This window comes from Equus przewalskii, chromosome 5 (assembly GCF_037783145.1).
Source record: "Equus przewalskii isolate Varuska chromosome 5, EquPr2, whole genome shotgun sequence".
Taxonomy (NCBI): domain Eukaryota; kingdom Metazoa; phylum Chordata; class Mammalia; order Perissodactyla; family Equidae; genus Equus; species Equus przewalskii.
The window spans coordinates 36,402,378-36,427,458 of NC_091835.1; the positions used below are offsets into that span (position 1 = coordinate 36,402,378).

The 25,081-nt window shown below is 40.5% G+C and overlaps 1 protein-coding gene across 2 annotated transcripts in view; it reads right to left on the bottom strand.

Annotated features, from left to right (window-relative positions):
- Window positions 1–24,879, bottom strand: part of LOC103566390 (C-type lectin domain family 4 member A-like) — a 51,286-nt gene extending 26,407 nt beyond the window's left edge. Inside the window, exons 1-2 of one of the 2 annotated variants that reach the window (XM_070620654.1) lie at window positions 24,304–24,879; window positions 9,562–9,697 (exon numbers count right to left, since the gene is read on the bottom strand). In XM_070620654.1, coding sequence (XP_070476755.1) covers window positions 9,562–9,697 — 136 coding nt within the window. In that variant the 5' untranslated portion in view covers window positions 24,304–24,879. Of the gene's footprint in view, window positions 1–9,561; window positions 9,698–12,395; window positions 12,667–24,303 lie in introns of those variants that run through there. The other variant, XM_070620653.1, reaches the window with a different exon arrangement.
- Between the last annotated feature and the right edge of the window lie 202 nt (window positions 24,880–25,081).

Sequence of the window (25,081 nt, forward strand, 5' to 3'; positions counted from 1 at the left end):
CTCTAGCCTGTTAGCACAAGGGTCTTCCCTGACCACTAGAACACCCAAGGTAATGGAGCATAGCCAGGCAGCAGGGATCCCACTCCAGGGACTGGCCCCACAGCAAACTTGTGGGCCCACATCGGTGGGACATGTGGGTCCACAGCAGACTTGCGCTGCTGGCCATCACAAACAGCCAAACAGGGGATCTGCCCTGCCTTCCAAAGCCTGAAATTATTGTGCACTGCCATGCCTGGGGCTGGCTCTACCCGTCTGCACTCCTGAGGCAGCTGTGTACCACACGACAGCATAGCTAGATCTGGCCAGAAGCCAGCCCTGCCCAAAAGAGAGCTGATGACAGCTGCATGCTGCAGGGAGCCTCACCAGAGGCCTGCAGCAACTGTGAGCCCCTGAGCCTAGCAACCAGACATATTGGAGCCTGACTCACTTAACAGCAAAACAGCAGTAGTTGTGTGATATTAGGCCTTGCAGTCAGCCATGCTGGGGCTTGCCCCACCCAATAAAGTGACTGTAGCAGCCACATGTGGCTTAGTCTTACAACTAGCTGGCCCAGGGGCCAGCCTAGCCTACCCATGCACCTGCAGCAATAGCAATCCTGCCACAGCAGAAGGGCACATGCAACTCACATAGGGGATTCCTGGAGCATTTGGCATTGGTGATGAGAGGGGAGAACATTCTGGGCCCCATAAGGCATCTCTTACATAAGGCCACATTTCCAAGATTAGGAGATGTAGCTGATTTACCTAATACATAGAAATAAGCAGAGAAGTAGGCAAAAGGAAGAGGAAAGGAATATGTTCCAAATAAGGGAACAGGACAAATCCTCAGAAAATGAACTAAGCAAAACAGAAATAAACAATCTACCAGACAAACTAAAAGTCACAGCAATGCTCACTGATCTTGGGAGAATATATGAACACAGTGAGAACTTCAGTGAAGGACTGGAAAATATAGAGGTGACATCAGTATCATGGCAGAGTGAATTGTTCCCTTTGTCACTCCTCTCTAAATTAAAACCCAGTAGGATATCCACTGACCAAAAGAGGACTCCCTGCACAGCACACCAGAATGCCTGAGAGATCCATGCATCTATGTATCTAAAGGTGGTGGGCTGGACCTCCAGGAGGCAAGTGGAACCACTGGAGCAGCCCCGTCCGCCTGCCCACAGCAGTGATTCAAAACATGGATCTTCACACTGGTGAGTGTGCCAGCAACCAGAGACTGCAGGGGCAGACATACCACTCATGGCTTAGCCCCTACCCCCTACCAGTGGTGGCAGATGGCACAGTCATCCTGAGGCTTCACAACACAGAACGGAGCCAGTGACCCAGCCCCCTCCCTCCCTCTCCCCTAGAAGTGGCTCTGGTCTTTCCAGCAGTGGGGATAGCAACTAAAACATGCATTTCTCCAGTGGTGGTGGGGTGCTCTGATCTGAGGTTTCAAAATACACCAACACATGCTAGTGACCAGAGGCTGCATGAGCAGCAATGACACTCACTCACAGCTTAGCACCTGCCCACCACAGTGGTGGCAGGTGGTGCACATGTCCTGAGGCCTCAAGACACAAAGCAGAGCTAGTGACCCATCACTTCCCTCTCCCCTGGCAGTGGCACTGGTCTCTCTAACATGGGGATTACATCTAAAACACATATTTCCCCAGCAGGGGTAGAGTGCCCTGACCTAAGGTTTCAAAGCACACCAGTGCATGCCAACCACCAGAAACTGCAGGACCAGCAACAACAGTCATGGCTTAGCCCCTGTCTCTCCCCCAGCAGTGACAGACGGCACTTGCTATCTGAGGCTTCATGAATCACAGTAGAACCCGTGACCCAACCCTAGTGGCAGCATCCCCATCACTGGCTCTACCAGCAGCAAGGGCTGCATATAAGACCCCAAACCCTGGCAGCAACAGCAACACCTGTGAACTTAGCACCCCTGGCAGTGGTGCTTCCAGCAACCCCAGATAATCTGGGAGCAGCAGCACAGGTGGTTAACGGAGTAACAGCACCTGAGCCTGAGGAGATCCTGCAGAAAGCCTGTGGGGGACCACAAGACCCAGGTGATCCCAGAAGCAGCAAAAGTGCTCACAGCTTGGTGACCCCAGTGGTGACACCTGAGATTGTAGTGACATCATAAGCAGCAAGGCACCAGCAACCTCAGAGGCACAAGCAGCACATGGAAGGCACTGAAGACACCTCTAGCAGAGGCAGTGGAGGATGGAAAGTGCAGGCTCTCAAATACAATCAGAAGAAGCTCAGAACCAAAGTAACCAAAGCCTTACCCAAATAAAAAAGGTGTTTACTACCACAAATACACCAGCAGAGGATCAACTCATCAAGTACCATGAAGAACTACAGTAACACAGCAGAACAGAAAGAAAATAACAACTCTTCAGAAACCAAATTTGAAATCACAGAAGATTACAATCTAACTGACAGAGAATTCAAAATAGCTGACACAAGGAAACTCAACAAGTTACAAGAAGACTCAGAAAGACATTTCAATGAGCTCAGGAATAAAACTAATGAAGAAAAGGAGTTCATCAAAGAAACTGAAACTCGGGGGAAAAAAAGAGAAATTCTTGAGATGAAGAAGACAATTAATGACAGAAAAAGTAAAGTAGAAATCATTGACTATACAGCAGACCATATGGAAGAAAGAATTAGTAAGCCTGAAGATAGAAATATAGAAATGATTCAGGTGGAAGAGGAGAGAGAATTAAGATTTTTTAAAAACAAAGAAATTCTATGAGAAATATCCAACTCAATTAGAAAAAGCAACATAGGGGCCAGCCCCGTGGCCTAGTGGTTAAGTTCAAGCACTCTGCTTTGGCAGCCCAGGGTTTTGCTGGTTCAGGTCCTGGGCACAGACATGGCACCATTCATCAAGCCACACTGAGTGGCATCCCACATGCCACAACTAGAAGGACCCACAACCAAAAGAAAAAATATGCAACTATGGACCAGGGGGCTTTGGGGAGAAAAAGGAAAAATAAAATCTTTAAAAGAAAAAAAGAAAATGCAACATAAAGATAATAGGTATCCCAGAAGTAGAAGAGATGGAGAAGGAAGCAGAGAGCTCACTCAAAGAAATAACAGCTGAGAACTTCCCAAATCTGGAGAAGGAACTGAATATACAAGTATATGAAGCCAATATAACTCCTAACTATCTCAATGCAAAAAAATCTTCTCCAAGGCATATTATATTAAAATTGTCAAAAGTCAGTGACAAAGAAAGAATACGACGGGCAGCTAGAGACAAGAAAATAACTTACAAAGGAACCCTCATCAGGCTATTAGTGGATTTCTCAGCAGAAACTCTACAGGCTGGGAGAGAGTAGAATGATATATTCAGAATATTGAAAGAAAAACTATCAGCCAAGAATACTCTATCCAACAAATTTATCCTTCAGATACGAGGATAAATAAAAGCTTTCCCTGACAAACAAAAGCTGAGGGAATTCATCGCCACTAGACCTGCCTTACAAGCAATGTCAAAAGGAGCCTTCCTACCTGAAACAATAAAAAAAAGGTTTACCAAGCTTTAAACACAGTGATAAATAGACAGACAGAATCAGAAAATTGCAAGTCTATATCAGAATAGGTTAGTAAACACTTAACTATAACACAAAGGCTAAAGGGAAAGAAAGTATCAATAATAACTATAACCATTTCAATTTAATAACAAATTCGCAATACAAAAAAAGGATGATTAGTGACAACAAAAACATAGACGAGAAAGAGAAAAGGATGGAATCTGCATAGGCTAATGGAGATAAGATGCTATCAGCAGAAAAAGGACTATCTCATCCATCTATGAGATCTTTTATACAAACCTCATGATAACCACAAAACAAAAAATCAGAACAGAGTCACAAATCATAAATAAAGAGGAAACTGAGAAAAACACCCCAGAAAACCACCAAATGAAATGGCAGACAGAAATGCAAGGAAAAAGAAAAAATGGAAATATAAAACAACAAGAAATCAAAAGATAAACTGGCATTATTAAGTCCTCATATAGCAATAATCACTCAAAATGTAAATGGATTGAATTCATCAATCAAAAGACAGAGTGGCTGAACAGTTTAAAAAACAAGATCCAACAATATGCTGCCTCCAGGAGACCCATCTCAGCTCCAGAGACAACATATGTTCAGAGTGAAGCATGGAAAATGATACTCCAAGCAAATGGCAACCAAAAGAAAGTGGGTGTAGCTCTACTTATATCAGGCAAAATACACTTCAAGCCAAAAAAGATAATAAGAGAAAAAGATAGACATTATATAATGATAAAAGGAACATTCCACCAAGAAGACATAACACTTATTAATATATACACACCTAATAGAGGAGCACCAAAGTATATAAGTCAACTATTAACAGGCCAAAAGGGAGAAATTGAGAATAACACAATAATAGTAGAGAACTTTACCACCACACTTATGTCAGTGGATAGATCATCTAGACAGAAAATCAACAAGGAAACAGTGGCCTTAAATGAAACATTAAACCAGATGGACTTAATAGATATACATAGAACATTCCATCCAAAAGCAACAGAGCACACATTCTTCTCAAATGCATGTGAAATCTTCTCAAAGATAAACCATATGTTGGGAAACAAAGCAGGCCTCAAGAAATTTAAGAAGACTGAAATCATATTAGGCATCTTTCTGACCACAATGGTATGAAACCAGAAATCAACCACAAGAAGAAAACCAGAAAAGTCACAAATATATTGAGACTAAATAACATGCTACTAAATTATTGGATCAATGGAGAAATCAAAAAATATCTGGAGACACATGAAAATGAAAACACAACATACCAAAACTTATGGGATACAGCAAAAGCAGTACTAAAGGGGAATATTATAGCAATACAGGCCTACCTTAAGAAAAAAGAAAAATCTCAAATAAACAATTTAACAATCCACATAAAGCCACCAGAAAAAAGAAGAACAAGTGAAGCCCAAAATTAGTAGAAGGGAGAATATAATAGAAATCAGAGTGGAAACACATCAAGTGGAGACTAGAAAGACAATACAAAGGTTCAATAAAACTAAGAACTGGTTCTTTGAAGAGAGAAACAAAATGGACAAATCTTAGCTAGACTCACCAAGAAAAAGAGAGAAGACTCAAATAAATAAAACCAGAAACAAAGGAGAAATTACAACGGACACCTCAGAAATACAAACAATTATAAGAGAATACTATGAAAAACTATGTGTCAACAAATTGGATAATCTAGAAGAAATGGGTAAATTCTTAGAATCATACAACCTCCCAAAACTGAATCAAGAAGAAATAAAGAATCTGAATAGACCAATCACTAGTAAGAAGATCAAAACAGTAATCAAAAACCTCCCAAAAGACAAAAGTCCAGGGCCAGACAGCTTCTCTAGTGAATTCAACCAGCCATGCAAAGAATATTTAATATCTCCCCTTCTCAAACTCTTCCAAAAGATTGAAGAACAGGGGACAATTCCTAACTCACTCCATGGGGCCAACCTTACCCTGATACCAAAACCAGACAACACACACACACAAAAATTAGAGGCCAATATTGCCGAGGAACATTAATGCAAAAATTCTCAACAAAAATATGAGCAAATCAAATACACAGATCAAATACAAGGATCATATACCATGATCAAGTGGGGTTTATACCAGGGAAGCAAGGATGTTTCAGCATCTGCAAATCAATCAAGGTGATACACCACATTAACAAAATGAAAAGAAAATCACACGATCATCTCAATAGATGCAGAGAAAGTATTCGACAAGATATAGCATCCATTTATGATAAAAAGTCTGAATAAAATAGGTATAGAAGGAAAGTAACACAACCTAATAGAGGCCATATAAGACAACCCCCAGGTAAAATCATACTCAGTGTTGAAAAACTGAAAGCTATCCCTCTAAGAAAGGAACAAGACAAAGATGCCCACTTTTGCCATTCATTTAATATAGTATTGGAAGTCCTAGCCAGAGCAATCAGTCAAGAAAAAGAAACAAAAGGGATTGGAAAGGAAGAAGTAAAACTGTCACTATTTGCAGATGACATGATTTTATATATAGAAAATCCTAAAGAATCCACCAAAAAACTATTAGAAATAATAAATGAATACAGCAAAGTTTCAGGGTACAAATCAACATACAAAAATTAGTTGCATTTCTATACACTAACAACATAATAGCGGAAAGAGAAACCAAGAATACAGCTCCATTTACAATTGCAACAAAAAGAATAAAACACCTAGGAATAAATTTAATCAAAGAGGTGAAAGACCTGTACACTGAAAACTATAAAACATTGGTGAAAGAAATCAAAGATGACACAAAAAAAATGGAAAGATATTCCATGCTCATGGATTGGAAGAATTGGTAGTAAAAATGTCCATACTTCCTAAAGCCATCTATAGATTCCTTGCAATCCCTATCAAAGTCCCAAGGACATTTTTCATGGAAATAGAATAAGGATTCCTAAAATATACATTCAACAACAAAAGATTCCAAATAGCCAAAGCAATCCTGAGGAAAAAAAGACCAAACTGGAGGTATCACACTTCATGATTTCAAAATATACTACAAAGCTATAGTAATCAAACAGCATGGTACTGGCACCAAAACAGACACACAGATCAATGGAACAGAATCAAAAGCCCAGAAATAAAACCACACATCTATGGACAGCTAATTTTTGACAAGGGAGCCAAGAACATACAGTGAAAAGAGGAACATTTCTTCAATAAATGGTGTTGGGAAAACTGGACAGCCACATGCAAAAGAATGAAAGTAGACCATTATCTTACACTACACACAAAAATTAACTCAAAATGGATTAAAGACTTGAATGTAAGACATAAAACTCCCAGAAGAAAACACAGGCAATATGCTCTTCAACATGGGTCTTAGCAGTATCTTCTTGAATATCATGTCTCCCCAGGCAAGGGAAACAAAAGGAAAAATAAACAGATGGGACTACATCAAACTGAAAAGCTTCTGCACAGCAAAAGAAACCATCAACAAAACGAAAAGATAACCTAACAATTGGGAGAAGATATTTGCAAATCATACATTTGATAAGGGGTTAATATCCAAAATATATGAAGAACTCATAGGACTCAACAAAAAAACAAACAATCCCTTAAAAAATAGGCAAAGAATCTGAAAAGGCATTTTTCTGAAGAATACAGTATCCAATAGGCACATGGAAAGACATTCGCCATCACTAATTATTAGGGAAATGCAAGTCAAACTTGCATAAAACTTTACACCCAGCAGAATGGCTATTACTAAAAAGACAGGAAATAACAAGTGTTGGCGACAATGTGGGGAAAAGGGAACCCTTATGCACTGCTGGTGGGAATGTAAACTGGTGCAGACACTATGGAAAACAGTATGAAGAGTCTTCAAAAACTAAGGATATAATTATCACATGATCCAGCTATTCCACTTCCGGGTATTTTTCCAAAAACACACAAAAACACTAATTCAAAAAGATATTTACAACCCTATCTTCATTGCAGCATTATTTACAATAGCCAAGACTTGGAAACAACCTAAGTGCGCATCAATGGATGAATGGATAAAGAAGATGAATAGATAAAGAAGATGAAACAATGGAATACCACTCAGCTATAAAAAAAGATGAAATCTTGCCATTTGCAACAACACGGATGGATCTTGAGGGTATTACACTAAGCGAAAAAGTCAGACAGAGAAAGCCATATATAATGTGTTTTCACTTACATGTGGAAGATTAAAAAAAACCAACAATAGCAAACAAACACATAGATACAGGGACTAGATTGGTGGTCAGTGGAGGGGAAGATGGGAGGAAGGGCAAAAGGACTCTGGGTGGTGAACATAATGTAGTCTACACAGGAATCAAAATATAATGATGTGTACCTAAAATTTATATAATGTTATACACCAATGTTACCTCAATAAAATAAATAAATTAATTAAATAACATCTTTTAAAAACAGAACTCATAGATACAAGAGAGCAGATTTGAGGTTGCCAGAGGTGGTTTGTTGCGGGGGAGGGCAAAGGACTCAAAGTTGAAACTTCCAGTTATGAGTGAAGTCACAGTGATGTAATGTAGCATGGTGACTATAGCAACTTACAGTATTATTAACTATTAAATATCATTGCATACTTTATTTGAAAGTTGCTAAGAGAATAAATCTTAAAATTCTTCAAAAGTAAAACTTTGTGGGGGCCAGCCTGGTGGCAGCGTGGTTAAGATTGTGCACTCTACTTCAATGGCCCAGGGTTCACTGGTTCGGATCCCAAGCGCAGACTTAGCACCGCTTATCAAGCCATGCTGTGGCAGGGGTCCCACATATAAAATAGAGGAAGATGTGCACAGATGTTAGTTCAGGGCCAATCTTCCTCAAAAAAAAAAAAAAGTAGAAAAATAGAAAAATTTTGTGTACGTATGTCTGGTGACAGATGTTTACCAGACACTGTGGTGATCATTTTGCAATATATACAAAAATCAAATCATTTACATTGTACACCTGAAACTAATATAACGTTCTATGTCAATTATACCTCACTAAAAAAAAAGAATTATTTTCTTTAAGTTGTGAATAATTGACAAGTGGGAGAAAACCCTCAATAACATATAATATGATCTTACATTTAGAAAAATACATATACACATTTATGTATATTTATATCTGGAAGCATATACACTAAAATGTAAATTATAGTTATCGCTACATGGTAAGAACACATATAATTTAAATTTGTGTGTACCTCTAGTTTTTAATTTTTTCTGTAATGAACATTTCAATATATAATAAAGAAGTTATATAAAGTTTTTTAAGGGGAAAGAACAGTTTTCCTGAGCATTCTCCACGTCTCCCCAGAAGCGTTTTAGAAGAACAATCATTATCTCTCTCATAGTTTCTTATAGTCAACGTGCTTTCTCTCTCTCTCTCTTGCTCTATATCTATCATACATGCTAATCAAATTACCCTCTATCTAGTCCCAACTTCGTTCAATCCATCTCAGAGATGCAGTATGCAATGGATTTTCTGACTGCAGAGCAATTTCCCTTGAAATGGAAAGGAGTTTCTCGGTAAGACTTTCCAGTCTTTCATCTGCAAAGATCTTTTGTCCCACGTTAGTCCAGGACTAACAGATACACCCACATCACTTCCACCCAAACTCTTCCCTTCTTAAGTCCGCTAATTCATCAATAGCCCCTGCATCTGGGCTGATGGTTTAAAGGACCTGTAGCCAATCTCTTGACCACAACCTCATTCAGCATCAGAAGGCACAGGAGGGACAGTTTGTCACCATAACTGGCACTCTCCTTAGCTCGGGACTTTAGTGGATTTCTCACACTTCAGTTTTGTTATAGTATAACTGTACAATCCCTTAAAGCTTATTTTCAGGAAACTCAATCTTCTGTAAATCCCATTTTCTGACTGTGGCCAGCCAGAGAACCAGCAACTAACATTCCCTATGCTTCGTTTATAGTATTGTCTCCTCATCCTTCATCTCATCATTAACTCTGACCACAAGAAAACGTTTCTTACCTTCAGGAGGCTCTGATTGGCTGCCTGAGGACTTGGATTCATTTTTGAACCTCACTTCAGCATAAGTGACCTCTGAAGACATATTGAGATCTTCTGCTCTCTTCAAAAAGTTCATTTCACCTCTTCCTGAAAACATCTTAAAATAAAACCCAAATATGGTGGTAACTTGACATACTTCCTATCACACAATTAGATGAGAACAGAGGTCCCAGATAGGCAAACAACCCTGAGAGGAATCTCATGAAAACTAAAAACCTCAGACAGGCCCAACCCCCAGGACCAGCACAGTGAGAATCACAATATTTAAACATATGCTAACAAATGTAATAAAAGTACGAACTCAAAGCGTAGAGGAAAGCAATAGGAAGGAAAGGAAAAGAGGAACCAAGCAATTAGGGAAATCTTTCCTGAGAACTGTGATATCTGAACTCACTAGCCAGAATGAAATTCAAGGGGGCCAGCCCCGTGGCCAAGTGGTTAAGTTTGCATGCTCTACTTCAGCAGCCTGGGGTTCACTGGTTTGGACCCTGGGCACAGACCTACCACTGCTCATCAAGCCATGCTGTGGCTGCATCCCTCATAGAAGAACTAGAGTAACCTAAAACTAGAATATACAACTATGTACTGGGGCTTTGGGGAGATAAAAAAAAAAAAAAAAAAGAGGAAGATTGGCCATAGATGTTAGCTCAAGGCCAATCTTCCTCACCAAAAAAAAAAAAAAAAAAAAAAGGAATGAAATTCAAGAATTTGTGTGCATCTATGGGCAAATATAATTATTTATAGACCAACCAACCTGGGCATATACTCATTCATGCTGCATTCTCCTCATCATTTGTGGCCGATTGGGCAACTTTGGGGGACCACATTCTAAGAGGATCATCAACGAAAACTTACATGTCAGCCTCCCCAATTTCAAGAGTCGGTGTACCAATGTAGCGGAAAAGTCAAAGTTTACATCGTATGCCTTCTGAAGCTGCTCCTCAGCGCTCTCTGCTTTTCCCTGTTGTTCTTAACTAACTCCATCGTGAATCTCCACTCATTTTGCTATAGTCACCTCCAGCAACTCCTGAAAGCAGATCTCTCTACTGAATGTTAGAGGAGTGGGCTACCCTTTCTTTCCACCCTTCTCTATCCATTTAAGCCCCACAACACCACAACAAAAAGTTATACAGGTATATATGACTATTTTTAACAAGTTAGAATAATTTAATGGAATTACAATTTGGAAGGAGATAAACTGAGTGCTAAATATGACTTTTTCCAAAGATCAAGAGGAAAACACTCCAAAAATTATATACTTCATCCTTCCACAGGCATGCTCAGCTCACACCATAGATTCAGCTCTCCCCAAAGGATCCTCCTTCTTTTAATCTCCCCTACCTAACTCCTCCTTCTTCTGCATCACACACACACACGCACATTTACCTCTATATTTATTTCTATATGTAAACATATTGAAAACCATGAGTTCACACTAATACCTGTAATTCCAGTCCAACAGCAAAGAGTTCATTCTAGTTTTCTCCTTTTCCACATTTCCAACTCCGTCCCACGACACTAAGAAACCTGCTTCCATTATCTTTAACTTATTTACTTATTTGAGCAATCCCTTGGAATTAACCAATCTTCTATTTTTGCTCACACTCCTTGCCCAAGATGCCTATCTCTCCCTGGGTAGGCCAAATCCAGGCCCCCATTTTTGTTGACACCCTCTTCATTCTGCTTTGGTTTTCTTGAACAGGACCAGCCAATCCCCATGGACACCCTCCTCACCTTGCTGAGACATGACACCTTATGCTAGGCCAGCCTCCACAGGAAAGCCCTCCTTACTCTGCCTAGAGTCTGATTCCTGATGCTGGCTCCCTAATCCCCTCTTGGAATCTATCCTTTCCCCACTTAGGCTCTAACATCCTCCTTACCTTCATGCGTAGAACCCTCCTCACCCGGCCTTTCCTTTAAGCCCCCACACTGGGGTGCCCCACCACATGGACAGCCTCCTTATCCTGCTCAGCCTCTGAAACCCACACCAGGTCTACCCTCTGCCTGGATGCTTTCCTCAGCCTGCTTGGGCCCTGACACCCCATGACAGGTCTTCCACCTCCCAGCAAGGACGCTCTCCCTACCCTGCTTGAGCTCCCTGCACCTGACCACTCCACCACATAGAAGTCTTCTTCACCTCTCAGGCATTGGCACCCCACACCAGGCTGCTTCTGATACCCTAAACCAGGCCAATGCCATGTGTGGATACTTTCCTCAACTTGCACAGGCTCTAGTTCCCCATGCCACAGCACTTTCTCGACACTGCAGGGATGTTCTCCTCACTCTTCTTGGGCCCTAACACCACTGCCAAGCCAAGTCCCTGCATAGCCACCCTTCTCCCCCTGCCTGAGCCCTCACAACCTGCACCAGACCACTGCTGCTCTCCCACCCCATTCTATATATATATGTCTTGTCTATAACAAGACACCTACCTTGCTCTATCCCATCTAATGCTTTATTTAGGACTGAATTGTTTAGTATGAAAAGGGAAAGGTGTATGAAAAAAAGTAAGAGAAGAGGAAGAGCTAATTCTTACCAATTTTCCAGCAAAATAACCCCTGGACCTAACAAGCACTTGCATGTGGACAAGTGTGCATGTACACACCCTCATCCCAAAAATAATCAGCGATCATCACAGTCTTAACAATCTAAGCTTGTAAGGAGAAAGCAAACTATATTCTTCAAGGCATCTCTTTTTCCCTGGAGTAAGCTGCATTACAACTGGATTTCACTGTATCATAAACAATCCCAAAATCTGAGTGGCTTACAACAACAAACATTTATTTCTCACTCACATTACATGCGGGCTTAGGGTCTGTAAGGTTGACTGTAACTCTGCTTGGCTCATCTCTAAGTATTGTCTCATTCTGGAACCTAGGATCGTAGAGCAGTTCCCTGTAACCTGAAACAACGAGTAACATTCAGATCTTCTATTAAGAGTGGTTATATCCACTCTCTTTCCATTGGCCAATGGAAATCACCTGGACTTGCCGTGAATGGGGCAGGGAAGTATACTCCACCTACAGGGAGACATGTCAAAAACAGGAAAATACCATAGATTGGACAGTTTAAATAACAATTTAGTGCCCACAGTTCTGGAGGCTGGGAATTCCAAGATCAAGTTACCAGCAGATTCAGTGTCTGGTGAGTCTCTCCCTCCTAGTTGATAGATGGCCATCTTCTCACTGTGTCCTCACATGGCAGAAGGGGCAAAGGAGTTCTCTGGGGTCTCTTTTATAAGGACACTAATCCTATTCATGAGAGTTCCACCCTTATGACTTAATCACCTCCCAAAGGTCCCACCTCCAAATACAATCACATTAGGGGTTAGGATTTCAACATATAAATTTTGAGGAGACACAAACATTCAGACCACAGCACTCTTTAAATTATTTAGCCAAGGGATCTCTAGGGAAGTTATCTCCAAAATGGGGCACAAGTAGCCCAGGAGGTATAAAAGAGGATCCTCTGGGGCACAGAAAGAAGATATTAGAACTTCTATTTATATGTATTCAAAATGTTAAGGAAAATAAGCCTTACTAATATCATATGGATTTAGTGTTGGTTGCATGTCATGCGTGTTATGGGATCCATCATGGGGAAAGAGCGGAGGTTCCACAACTCTGAGAAGTTGATGGCATACCTCCACTGTTCATTCACTCTGCAAGCTACATCATATTGTAGTTTAAATATCTGTATAATCAAGAATTTGGCTGGCCCTTTGAACCCAGTTCTGAGAGGTAGCCTCTAAGTCCTTGGAACTTCCTGAGTAGTAGGAGTGTCTTTGTTATTTATGGTGAGCCCTGATAATTTATGCTAATAAAGTCACTCATAGTGGGCCCCTGGACAGTTTATACTATCAAGATGATTCAAGATGGGGACTGGCCAAGCTAGAAAAACCAACCATGGGATTAGAGGGTTGAGGCTTTGAGCCATGAGATATCAGCACAGACAATGGAGGGATGCTGGAGATTGAGTTCAACTTTGTGGCAAATGACTTAATCAAGCACGCCTATGTAATGAACCCCAATAAAAACTCTGGACACCAAAGGTCAGGGGAGCTCCCCTGGTTGGGGATACTCTGCGTATTGTCATATACTAATGTGTCAGGAAGGTGATGCATCCATAAGGAAAATGAAAGCTCCACATTTGGGATCCTCCCAGACTTCGCCCTATGCATCTCTCCCTTTAGCTGGCTCTGGTTTGTATCCTTTTGCTATAATAAAACTGTAACTGTAAGTATGGCTGGCACTTTTCTGAGTTCAGTGAGTTATTCTAAGGATTTCTCAAATCTGAAGGAGTCATGGGAGCCCTGAAATTTGTAGGCAGTTGATCAGAAGTGTGGGTAGCCCTAGAAACCCCCAAGTTTGTGGCTGGTATCTGAAATGAGGCCAGTCTTGTGGAGGAGTATGCCTTTAACCTGTGAAATTTGGCCTAACTCCAGGCAGTTGGTGTGATAAATCATTATAATACTTCAATGTGTTTAATTTCATAAAAACAAGCTGTTTGTTAGAATATCTGTATTTTTTAACAAGATGGGAAGCGACCATTTTGTTCACTTAGGAAATTACTTAAAAGAACTTGGAAGCTTATTAAATGTTACTATGCTTGAAAAACAAAAAAAAAGGACAAGTGTTCTAACTTTTGCTCACTTTTTCAGTGCTGTGAAATAGCTTCCAGTGGTATGTCAATTAGCAGATATTAAAGCACATGAGTGCACACACACACACACACACATAATTAACTTGTGCTTTCAAGGTAAAGATGTTTTAATAATAAATGAGAAGGCGACTCAGAATAAATGAGAAGACAACCACTTTATAAAAGAAACCTGTGTTATGGAAAGAGCATTTGGAAAAGTGATGCTTGGAAAAGAAATATTTCCATCATGTTGTGATTTTTTTCCTTTTGCCAGAAATTATGTATGGGTGTAGCTTATACACCCTCCTCTCTGAAATATTCAAAATGAGGGGTTTCAGTGGCTTTTGAACTCATTTATTGATGAATTTAAAATGAGAGTAACACCCTCTCATTAGTTTTTAAGAACAACTGGATTAATATCATGAAATAAGGTATTTACTAGATAGTTTCAACAAAAAGATTCATGGAGAGAATTGAAAAATGAGAATCATAACTTGTTAAGCACAGCGAATAGTATACTTCTCATTCTGGGCCATATTAACATTGTGAGGTATGTTTTACAACTGACAGCTATTAAAAGCGAATATTGGAAGAAACCAAATTTACAACTAGACAGACATTTTGTTCCATTAATAAGTAACTTTAAAATTATTTTAAAATATTATTTACTTTGCCTTTACTACATCCCTTTTAGTTCCTTGTGTTTATTACAACATATAGAACAGAATTACTTATGAGATTATCAGCTATCTTTTGCTATATAATCAACCATCTTAAGCCTTAGTAACTTACCACAGCCACCATTTATTTAGTTCAAATTCCTGTGAGTTCAGCAAACTGGGCTGGGCTCAGCTGGATACTTCTGGTTTGAATCAGGTGTCAGGTCTCAGCTCACTCTGCTCATGCATATATGTCAGATGCCAGATTGATAGGGATTTAGCTAAGATGGCCCAAACTGGGACAGCTTATGTCTGCTCCACGTGGTCTCTCCTTCCTCAGCAGGCTAAACCAGCAAGGTTCTAAGCAGCAAGAGGGCAAGTCCAATGTGCACATGTTTCAAATTTCTACTTGCATCACATTGTGTAGTCTTTCACCGGCCAAAGCATTTTACATGGTCAAGTCAAGAATCAGTATAAAGTTACAAGACAAATACTACCAGAAAGTGCGGACAAATTAGAGTTGCTGTAATAATCTTTTTCAGGAGGTTGAGTAAATCTGGAATGCAAGGTTAAGTACCCATTCTCACTGGGATTTCTCCTAGCTTGATGCTTGCAGAAGTGTCCTGTACTGAGATGGCAATAGTGATAGGTCCTGAGACCTACACCATCCCCTGTTCCAGGAGAGCAAACTAAGAGACTTAAAAATACTCCTTGATACATAGTACTAAGGACACTGAGATGCTGTCAGTGGGCTAGGCTGTGAGAGATACCTCGGTTAAGAACAAAGAAACATACCAAAAAAGGGTGAGATGCAATCACTGATTGAAGACTAGAAGGTCCTGTCTGAGAGGCCATCATAACCTGGAGCAGGGGCAAGGACAGCACACATAGACAGCACACAGTACATACACCAAGCACTCTTAAGATGTAGAAACCCACCAAGTACGGCAAGCAAATGACACAGGATCAACAGTTCTACATATGACCAGCAACTGATAGGCCCTCAGAATGACATTTTAATTGTTAGATTGGATAATCATTTATTGGAAAGGACTAGTGTTTATTGAAAAGAACTAAGAAAACATGGACTGCCATATTTTTCTGCTTCTGATCCTAGATCTAAAAAGAGGGATAAGTTGGTACCAGTTATTGGAGAAATAAAACTGTTCTATGTTTTTCCATTGCTGGTTTACAATGCTTCCATCAAACCCAAACAAAGAATAATAATCAAGACTCCTCGAGCTTCTAAACACAATTTATATGATAGCCATATAACAGCCATCCATGGACTGGTATCAGGCTACAAAAAAGTTCTTAGTACCAGTCACTCTAAAGGTCATCCTCACCCTTGCCCTTCCTGGTATTGTGAATCAATAATTCTCCTGTATTGTAATGGCTCAATTTAGATTTCCTCCCACTAAAAGAAATAGGCTTGGGGCCAGACCCATGGCCAAGTGGTTAAGTTCGCACACTCCGCTTCAGCGGCCCAGGGTTTCGCAGGTTTGAATCCTGGGCATGGATATGGCACCGCTTGCTGGGCCACGCTGAGGTGGCATCCCACATGCTGCAACCAGAAAGACCCACAACTAAAAATATACAACTATGTACTGGGGGGATTTGGGGAGAAGAAGTAGAAAAAAGGAAAAAGCAAATAGGCTTGCTATTAGAGTCATCAACAGGGAAATGACTTGCAATAATGATTAACATATTTGAACCCACTATGTCCTGCACACTGTGATGAATATACTGCTTTCATTATCTCACTTAATATTCAAAATGATCCTGAAAAATATGGATTGCTATTCCTCTTTTGACCAATAAAGAAACTGAGAGTCTGAGAATTTAGCTAATTGGCCAAGATCACATATCCAACAAAAACAGACTTTTAATTTTAACCCAGGCCTGCCTAATTCCAAAACCCAAATTTGTCTGTATTTCAAAAGGCTAACTTTTTTTTTTTTTTAAGATTTTATTTTTTCCTTTTTCTCCCCAAAGTCCCCCGGTACATAGTTGTGTATTCTTCGTTGTGGGTTCTTCCAGTTGTGGCATGTGGGACGCTGCCTCAGCGTGGTCTGATGAGCAGTGCCATGTCCGTGCCCACGATTCGAACTAACGAAACACTGGGCCGCCTGCTGCGGAGTGCGCGAACTTAACCACTCGGCCACAGGGCCAGCCCCTAAAAAGGCTAACTTTTGAGGAGTGAGCTACCCAAGCAGATATTGGATAACTATCTCTCAAGGATGTTACAGAAAATGATGTTTTCTGCAAAATTGTCATTAAGTCTTTTTCAAAACAAAGATTTTGTGATTCCTTGGAACCTATAAAAATATTAAGGATCCTGATCAAAAAAAGGATGGAGTTTATGTCGTGGCTGGTGAGAAACAGAAAAAAGATGTGGGTCTCCAGTCCCCCTATTGCCAAATATTACTTTTATAAAAATCCCATGCAACTAAATAGAGGTTGTGGCAACTTGTCAATAGTTGAAAGACATTCCTTCTGTGAAGAAGCTATCTCAAAATCAGCCCCTTAGAGTTTCCCCTACTGAATAATTCCAGGCTGACCTTCAACCATCAACAGTGAAGCATACACTTAGCAAAAGGCAGCTAACTTGACAGTAACTTCTGTTTTGTAGATTGAACTAACCATCACATACTTGTTTCTCACTAAATTTAAAGACAAAGGTTTTGAGAACAACTTTTATTTTTTTGAGGAAGACTAACCCTGAGCTAACATCTACTGCCAATCTTCCTCTTTTTGCTGAGGAAGACTGGCCCTGAGCTCACATCCGTGCCCATCTTCCTCTACTTTATATGTGGGACGCCTACCACAGCATGGCTTGCCAAGTGGTGCCATGTCCACACCCGGGATCCGAACCAGCGAACCCCAGGCCGCTGAAGCAGAATGTGTGAACTTAACTGCTGTGCCATCAGGCTGGCCCCAAGAACAACTTTATTTTTAATTAAGATTATGACAGTTAACAACCTTGTGAAATTACAGTTGTACATTATTATTAGTCATGTTGTAGGTACACCACTTCTCCCTTAGTGCCCTCCCCCCAACCCCCCTTTCCCCTGCTAACCACCGATCAGTTCTCTTTGTCTATATGTTAACTACCACCTATGAGTGGAGTCATACAGAGTTCGTCTTTCTCTGTCTGCCTTATTTCACTCAACATAATACCCTCAAGGTCTATCCAGGTTGTTGTGAATGGGACAACTCTGTCCTTTTTTATGGCTGAGTAGTATTCCATTGCATACATATATACCATATCTTCTTTATCCAATCATCAGTTGCTGGGCACTTAGGTTGGGTCCATGACTTGGCTATTGTGAATAATGCTGCGATGAACATATGGGTGCATGCGACTTTTGGAATTGCTGATTTCAGGTTCTTAGAATAGATACCCAGTAGTGGGATGGCTGGGTCATAAGATATTTCTATTTTTAACTTTTTGAGAAATCTCCATACTGTTTTCCATAGTGGCTGTACCAGTTTGCATTCCCACCAACAGTGTATGAGGGTTCCTTTTTCTCCACAGCCTCTTCAACATTTGTCACTCTTGGTTTTGGATATTTTTGCCAATCTAACGGGTGTAAGGTGATATCTTAGTGTAGTTTTGATTTGCATTTCCCTGATGATTAGTGATGATAAGCCTCTTTTCATGTGCCTATTGGCCATCCATATGTCTTCTTTGGAGAAATGTCTGTTCACGCCCCTGCCCATTTTTTGATTGGGTTGTTTGATTTTTTGTTGTTGAGCTGTGTGAGTTCTTCATATATTATGGAGATTAACCCTTTGTCAGATAAATAACTTGAAAATACTTTTTCCCAATTAGTGGGCTGTTTTTTTGTTTCAATCCTGTTTTCCCTTGCCTAAAAGAAACTCTTTAGTCTGATGAAGTCCCATTTGTTTATTCTTTCTATTGTTTCCCTCATCTGAGGGTTTACGGTGTCCAAAAAGATTCTTTTGAAACTGACGTCAAAGAATGTACTGCCTATATTCTCTTCTAGAAGACTTATTGTTTCAGTCCTAATCTTTAGGTCTTTGATCCATTTTGAGTTTATTTTGGTGAATGGGGAAAAAATGGTCAATTTTCATTCTTTTACATGTGGCTTTCCAGTTTTCCCAGCACCATTTGTTGAAGAGACTTTCTTTTCTCCATTGTAGGTCCTCAGCTCCTTTGTCGAAGATTAGCTGTCCATAGATGTGTGGTTTTATTTCTGGGCTTTCAATTCTGTTCCATTGATCTGTGCACCTGTTTTTGTACCAGTACTATGCTGTTTTGATTACTGTAGCTTTGTAGTATGCTTTGAAGTCAGGGATTGTGATGCCTCCAGCTTTGTTCTTCTTTCTCAGGATTCCTTTAGCAATTTGGGGTCTTTTGTTGCCCAATCTGAATTTTAGGATTCTTTGTTCAATTTCTGTAAAGAATGTCATTGGTATTCTGATCGGGACAGCATTGAATCTGTAGATTGCTTTAGGCAGTATGGACATTTTAACTATGTTTATTTTTCCAATCCATGTGAATGGAATGTCCTTCCATCTCTTTATGTCATCATCGGTTTCTTTCCAGAAAGTCTTGTAGTTTTCGTTGTATAGATCTTTCACTTCCTTGGTTAAATTTATCCCAAGGTATTTTATTCTTTTTGTTGCGATCGTGAATGGGATTGAGTTCTTGAGATCTTTTTCTGTTTGTTCATTGTTAGCATATAGAAATGCTAATGATTTATGTATGTTGATTTTATACCCTGCAACTTTGCTGTAGTTGTTGATTGTTTCTAACAGTTTTCCTATGGATTCTTCGGGGTTTTCTATATATAAGATCATGTCATCTGCAAACAACGAGAGTTTTACTTCTTCGTTGACTATTTGGATTCCTTTTATTTCTTTTTCCTGCTGAATTGCTCTGGCCAAAACCTCCAGTACTATGTTGAATAAGAGCAGTGAAAGTGGGCACACTTGTCTTGTTCCTGTTCTGAGAGGGATGGGTTTCAGTTTTTGTCCGTTGAGTATGATGTTGGCTGTGGGTTTGTCATATATGGTCTTTATTATGTTGAGGTACTTTCCTTCTATACCTATTTTATTGAGGGTTTTTATCATAAATGGATGTTGGATCTTGTTGAATGCTTTCTCTGCATCTATTGAGATGATCATGTGGTTTTTGCTTCTCATTTAGTTAATGTAGTGAATCACGTTGATTGACTTATGGATGTTGAACCATCCCTGTGTCCCTGGTATAAATCCCACTTGATCATGGTGTATAATCTTTTTGATGTATTGCTGTATTCAGTTTGCCAAAATTTTGTTGAGGATTTTTGCATCTATGTTCATCAGTGATATTGACCTGTAGTTTTCCTTCTTTGTGTTGTCCTTGTCAGGTTTGGGATCAGGGTGATGTTGGCTTCATAGAATGTGTTAGGGAGTGCTCCAACTTCCTCAATTTTCTGGAATAGTTTGAGAAGGATAGGTATTAAATCTTCTTTGAATGTTTGGTAGAATTCTCCAGAGAAGCCGTCTGGTTCTGGACTCTTATTTTTGGGGAGGTTTTTGATTACTGTTTCTATTTCTTTACTTGTGATTGGTCTATTCAGATTCTCTATTTCTTCCTGATTCAGTTTGGGGAGGTTGTATCAGTCTAGGAATTTATCCATTTCTTCTAGGTTGTTCAACTTGTTGGCATATAGGTTTTCATAGTATTCTCTTATGGTCCTTTGTGTTTCTTCAGTATCTGTTATGATTTCTCCTCTCTCATTTCTAATTTTATTTATTTGAGACTTCTCTCTTTTTTCTTAGTGAGTCTGCCTAAATGTCAATTTTGTTCATTTTTTCGAAGAACCAACTCTTTCTTTCATTCATCCTTTTTACTGTCTTTTTTGTTTCAATATTGTTTATTTCTGCTCTAATTTTTATTATTTCCCTCCTTCTACTGACTTTGGGCTTTGTTTGTTCTTCTTTTTCTAATTCCGTTAGGTGTCATTTGAGGTTGTTTATGTAAGATTTTTCTTGCTTATTGAGGTGAGCCTGTATTGCAATGAATTTCCCTCTTAGGGCTGCCTTTGCTGTGTCCCAAATAAGTTGGTATGGTGTGTTTTCATTTTCATTTGTCTCCAGATAATAGTTGATTTCTTCTTTAATTTCTTCAATAATCCATTGTTTGTTCAGTAGCATGTTGTTTAGTCTTCACATTTTTGCCCCTTTCCCAGCTTTATTCTTGTAGTTGATTTCTAGCATTATGATCTGAAAAGATGATTGATATTATTTCAACCCTCTTGAATTTATTGATGCTTGATTTGTTTCCCAAGATACGGTTTATCCTTGAGAATGTTCCATGCGTGCTTGAGAAGAGTGTGTAACCTGCTGTTTTTGGATGAAGTGTTCTATATATCTCTATTAAGTCCATCTGGTCTAATTTTTCATTTAATTCTATAATTTCCTTGTTGAGTTTCTGTCTGGATGATCTATCCATTGGTGTTAATGGGGTGTTGAGGTCCCCTACTATTATTGTATTGTTGTTGATGTCTCCTTTTAGTTTTGTTAATAGTTTCTTTACAAATTTTGGTGCTCCTGTGCTGGGTGCGTATATATTTATAAGTGTTATGTCATCTTGGTGGAGTGTCCCTTTTATCATTATATACTGCCCCTCTTTGTCTTTCTTTATCTCTTTTGCTTTGAAGTCTACTTTGTCTGATATAAGTATGGCAACACCTGCTTTCTTTTGTTCATTATTAGCTTGGAGTATTGTCTTCCATCCCTTCACTCTGAGTCTGTGTTTGTCTTTGGGGCTGAGGTGTGCTTCCTGGAGGCAGCATATTGTTGGATCTTGTTCTTTGATCCATCCTGCCTCTCTGTGTCTTTTGATTGGAGAGTTCAATCCACTTACATTTAGAGTGATTATTGAAACATGGGGGCCTACTGCTGCCATTTTATCACTTGTTTTCCAGTTCTTTTGCATTTCCTTTGTTTCTCGTCCCATGATTTTTGGATTCCTAATTCAAGTAGGTAAATGTCTGTATTGGCTTTCTTCTTATTTGTAATTTGTGTCTTTATTCTTGTTATTTGTTTAGTGGTTACCAGGTGGTTTGTATAACACATCTCGTAGATGAGATAGTCCTTTTTCTGATAGCCTCTTATTTCCTTGAATTAAAACATTCCATCTCTTTTCTGTTCCCCTTCTAGGCTGTTATTGTCAGATTTTTTTTTTCCTCTTCCTTTTTGTGTTGTGAGTTTGTGGTTAAAATGACTAGGTTATATTTATTCTTGGTGTTTCTGTTCCATTTATCTTTAATGTTTTATTTAACTTTTGCTAACATGTTCTGATGGAGAGCTGCTACTTTCTGTTATTGTCCTTCTGCTTATCTCCTTTGTTCTGGATTTTGTAACCCCTTTCCTTTTTTTGATTTTTCAGGTATGAGGTTCTTCCGGAGCATTTCTTGAAGATGAGGTCTTGTGGCAATGAACTCCCTTAACTTTTGCTTATCTGGGAAAGTTTTTATTTCCCCATTGTATTTGAAGGATATTTTTGCTGGGTAGAGTATTCTTGGCTGCAGGTTTTTGTCCTTCAGAGTTTTGAATATTTCATTCCAATCTCTTCTAGTCTGTAAGTTATCTCCTGAGAAATCTGCTGATAGCCTTATGGGGCTTCCTTTGTAGGTTATTTTCTTCTGCCTGGCTGCCCTTAGTATTTTCTCTTTGTCATTGACTTTTGCTAGCTTCACTACTATATGCCTTGGGGTTGGTCTTCTTACATTGATAAAGTTTGGACATCTATTGGCTTCTGTCACATGAAGTTCCAGCTCTCTTCCCAAGTTTGGAAAGTTCTCAGCCATTATCTCTTTGAACAGGCCTTCTGCCCCCTTCTCCTTCTCTTCTCCTTCTGGTATACCTATACACCTTATGTTGCATCTCCTAATTGAGTCAGATAATTCTCGGAGAGTTTCTTCATTTCTTTTTAGTCTTAGTTCTCTCTCCTCCTCTGTCTGCAGCGTTTCTATATTCCTATCCTCCAAATTGCTAATTCTGTCCTCCATATTATCAACCCTACTGGTCAGAGTCCAGATTTTTCCTAATATCCTCCATTGTGTTCTTCATCTCCAGTATTTCTAATTGGTTCTTCTTTATAGTATCAAGCTCTTTTGTGACATAGCTCCTGAACTCATTGAGTTGTATATCTGAATTCTCTTTTAACTCATTGAGTTTTTTAATAATGGCTGTTTTGAAATCATCATGATTTAGGTTATAGATTTCATTGTCTTTGGAATTGTTTTCTGGGTACTTATCATTTTCCTTCTGTTCTGGAGATTTAATGTGTTTTTTCATACTGCTTGATGGCATGGATTTGTGCCTCCGCATAGAGATAGAGTTTAGCCACTGCTTCTACTTGTTGCAACTGGTGTGGGGGGGGAGCAGCTGTTTAGACCACACCAACCAGGAACCCTGTCAGCTGTTACTGACTGGACCTGGGCCCCTCCTCATAGTCACAGTGGTCCTGTGGGGTCCCTCATCAGTTGTGGGGGCAATCGCAAGGGGGCCTCAGGCTGCTGGTGCCTACTGTTGCAGACCACCTACATGCACTCCCTCCTTGGGGTCTGCAGCAGTGTCATGGGCTTTCCCAGCAGCCGGGAGCAGGATCACCTATAATCACAGTTCTGTCACTGTCAGAGCCCACAAGATCACACTTGTCCACTATAGGTCCCAGCAGAGCTATGGGTATCTTCTGCAGTCTGTGGTTAGCTCACCTAGCTGTGCTACTTTTGCCCCAGGGCCTTCCAGCCTTGTGATTACTGGTTGGGACCTTTCCACTAGTGCTGTGCAGAGGCTTTCGCTGAGGCTGCTGTGGGAACCTGGAGTTCCCCCCTGGGCCACGTAGCCATTCCACTGGAGCTCCACCCAGCCCCAAACCACTCTCATGGAATCTCTGGGAGCCCCTTGCTCCTTCTAGGACATGGCCAGAGTCCGTGGGCCCGGCAGCGGCTGGCAGGCTGCTGCCTTGCAGGGAATTCTGCTCTTTGGGAGCTTCCCGGCATTCTGAATTCTGGGCAGGGCCTCTCTGCTAATGGCGAGCAGAGGCCTTCCCTGCTGGCAGGTGCAGGACTCTGGAGTTTCCCCCTGGGCCACGCAGCCAGGTGCTGGAGCTCCACCCAGCCCCCAAGCATGCCCACGGGAACTCTGGACACCTCTTGCACCGTCCCATGCACAGCCGGAGACTGTGGGCCCAGCAGCAGCTGGCAGGCTGGTGCCCTGCTGGGGAATCCACTCTTTGGGAGCTTCCCAGTGTTCTGAATGCTGGGCGGCGCCTCTCTGCTAATGGCGAGCAGAGGCTTTCCCTGCCGGCAGGTGCGGGACCCTGGAGTTTCCCCCTGGGCTTAGGTGTAATCGCAGGGGGTTTAGGTAGGGCTATACTCACCTGTTTCCACCGTCGCTCCGCCAGTGAGTGCACACTCCCGCCCTTGGTGCGTGGCGATGCTATTGGGGAGTCTGCTGGAAGAGAGCCTCTTGCAGGTACTAGGCCGTCCAGGGGTGGGGGTCAGAGAGTTTTCACCTATCTCCACCTCCTCCCAGGGGGAAGTCCATCCGCCTTCCGATGTATAGCAGCACGGGTCTCTCAGGCGTCTTGAGATGCTATCTGGATATCCTTTGTTAACCGGTGAATGTCCAATTAGTTGTAGATTCGAAGGGGGAGAGACAAAGAAGACTACTCACTCTGCCATCTTGGTCCCGCCTCCCAAGAACAACTTTTTAAATGCCACTTCATGGGCAAATTCTATTACCCCTCAAAAAAGCAGATAATTCTCTTTTTTATTAACTCTTTAGAACACAAAAATGATTGAAACTTTCTCAAGTCCTTCTTTAAGTTGAAGATAATTCCAATAACCAAATTAGATAACTACAAATCATGACTCTAGGTAGATACCACATAAGAATATAGCTTTTTAAAAATCCTAATAAAATAATACCAAATAAAATACAATAGCATATTAAGAGAAACATATCACAGTATGGCAAGTGTGGTCAGTATCACCATTCAGTTGGGCTGTCCAGCATCTAACTCTTCCCGTGTTTGGAGAACACTCCCACTCTATGAAACAGAGCTCTTCACATACTACAGAAGCTGAAAATCCAGACATTTGCTTTCAGAAATTGGTACCATAAAAACTTGAAGGCAATAGGCTCTTGGTGAAATC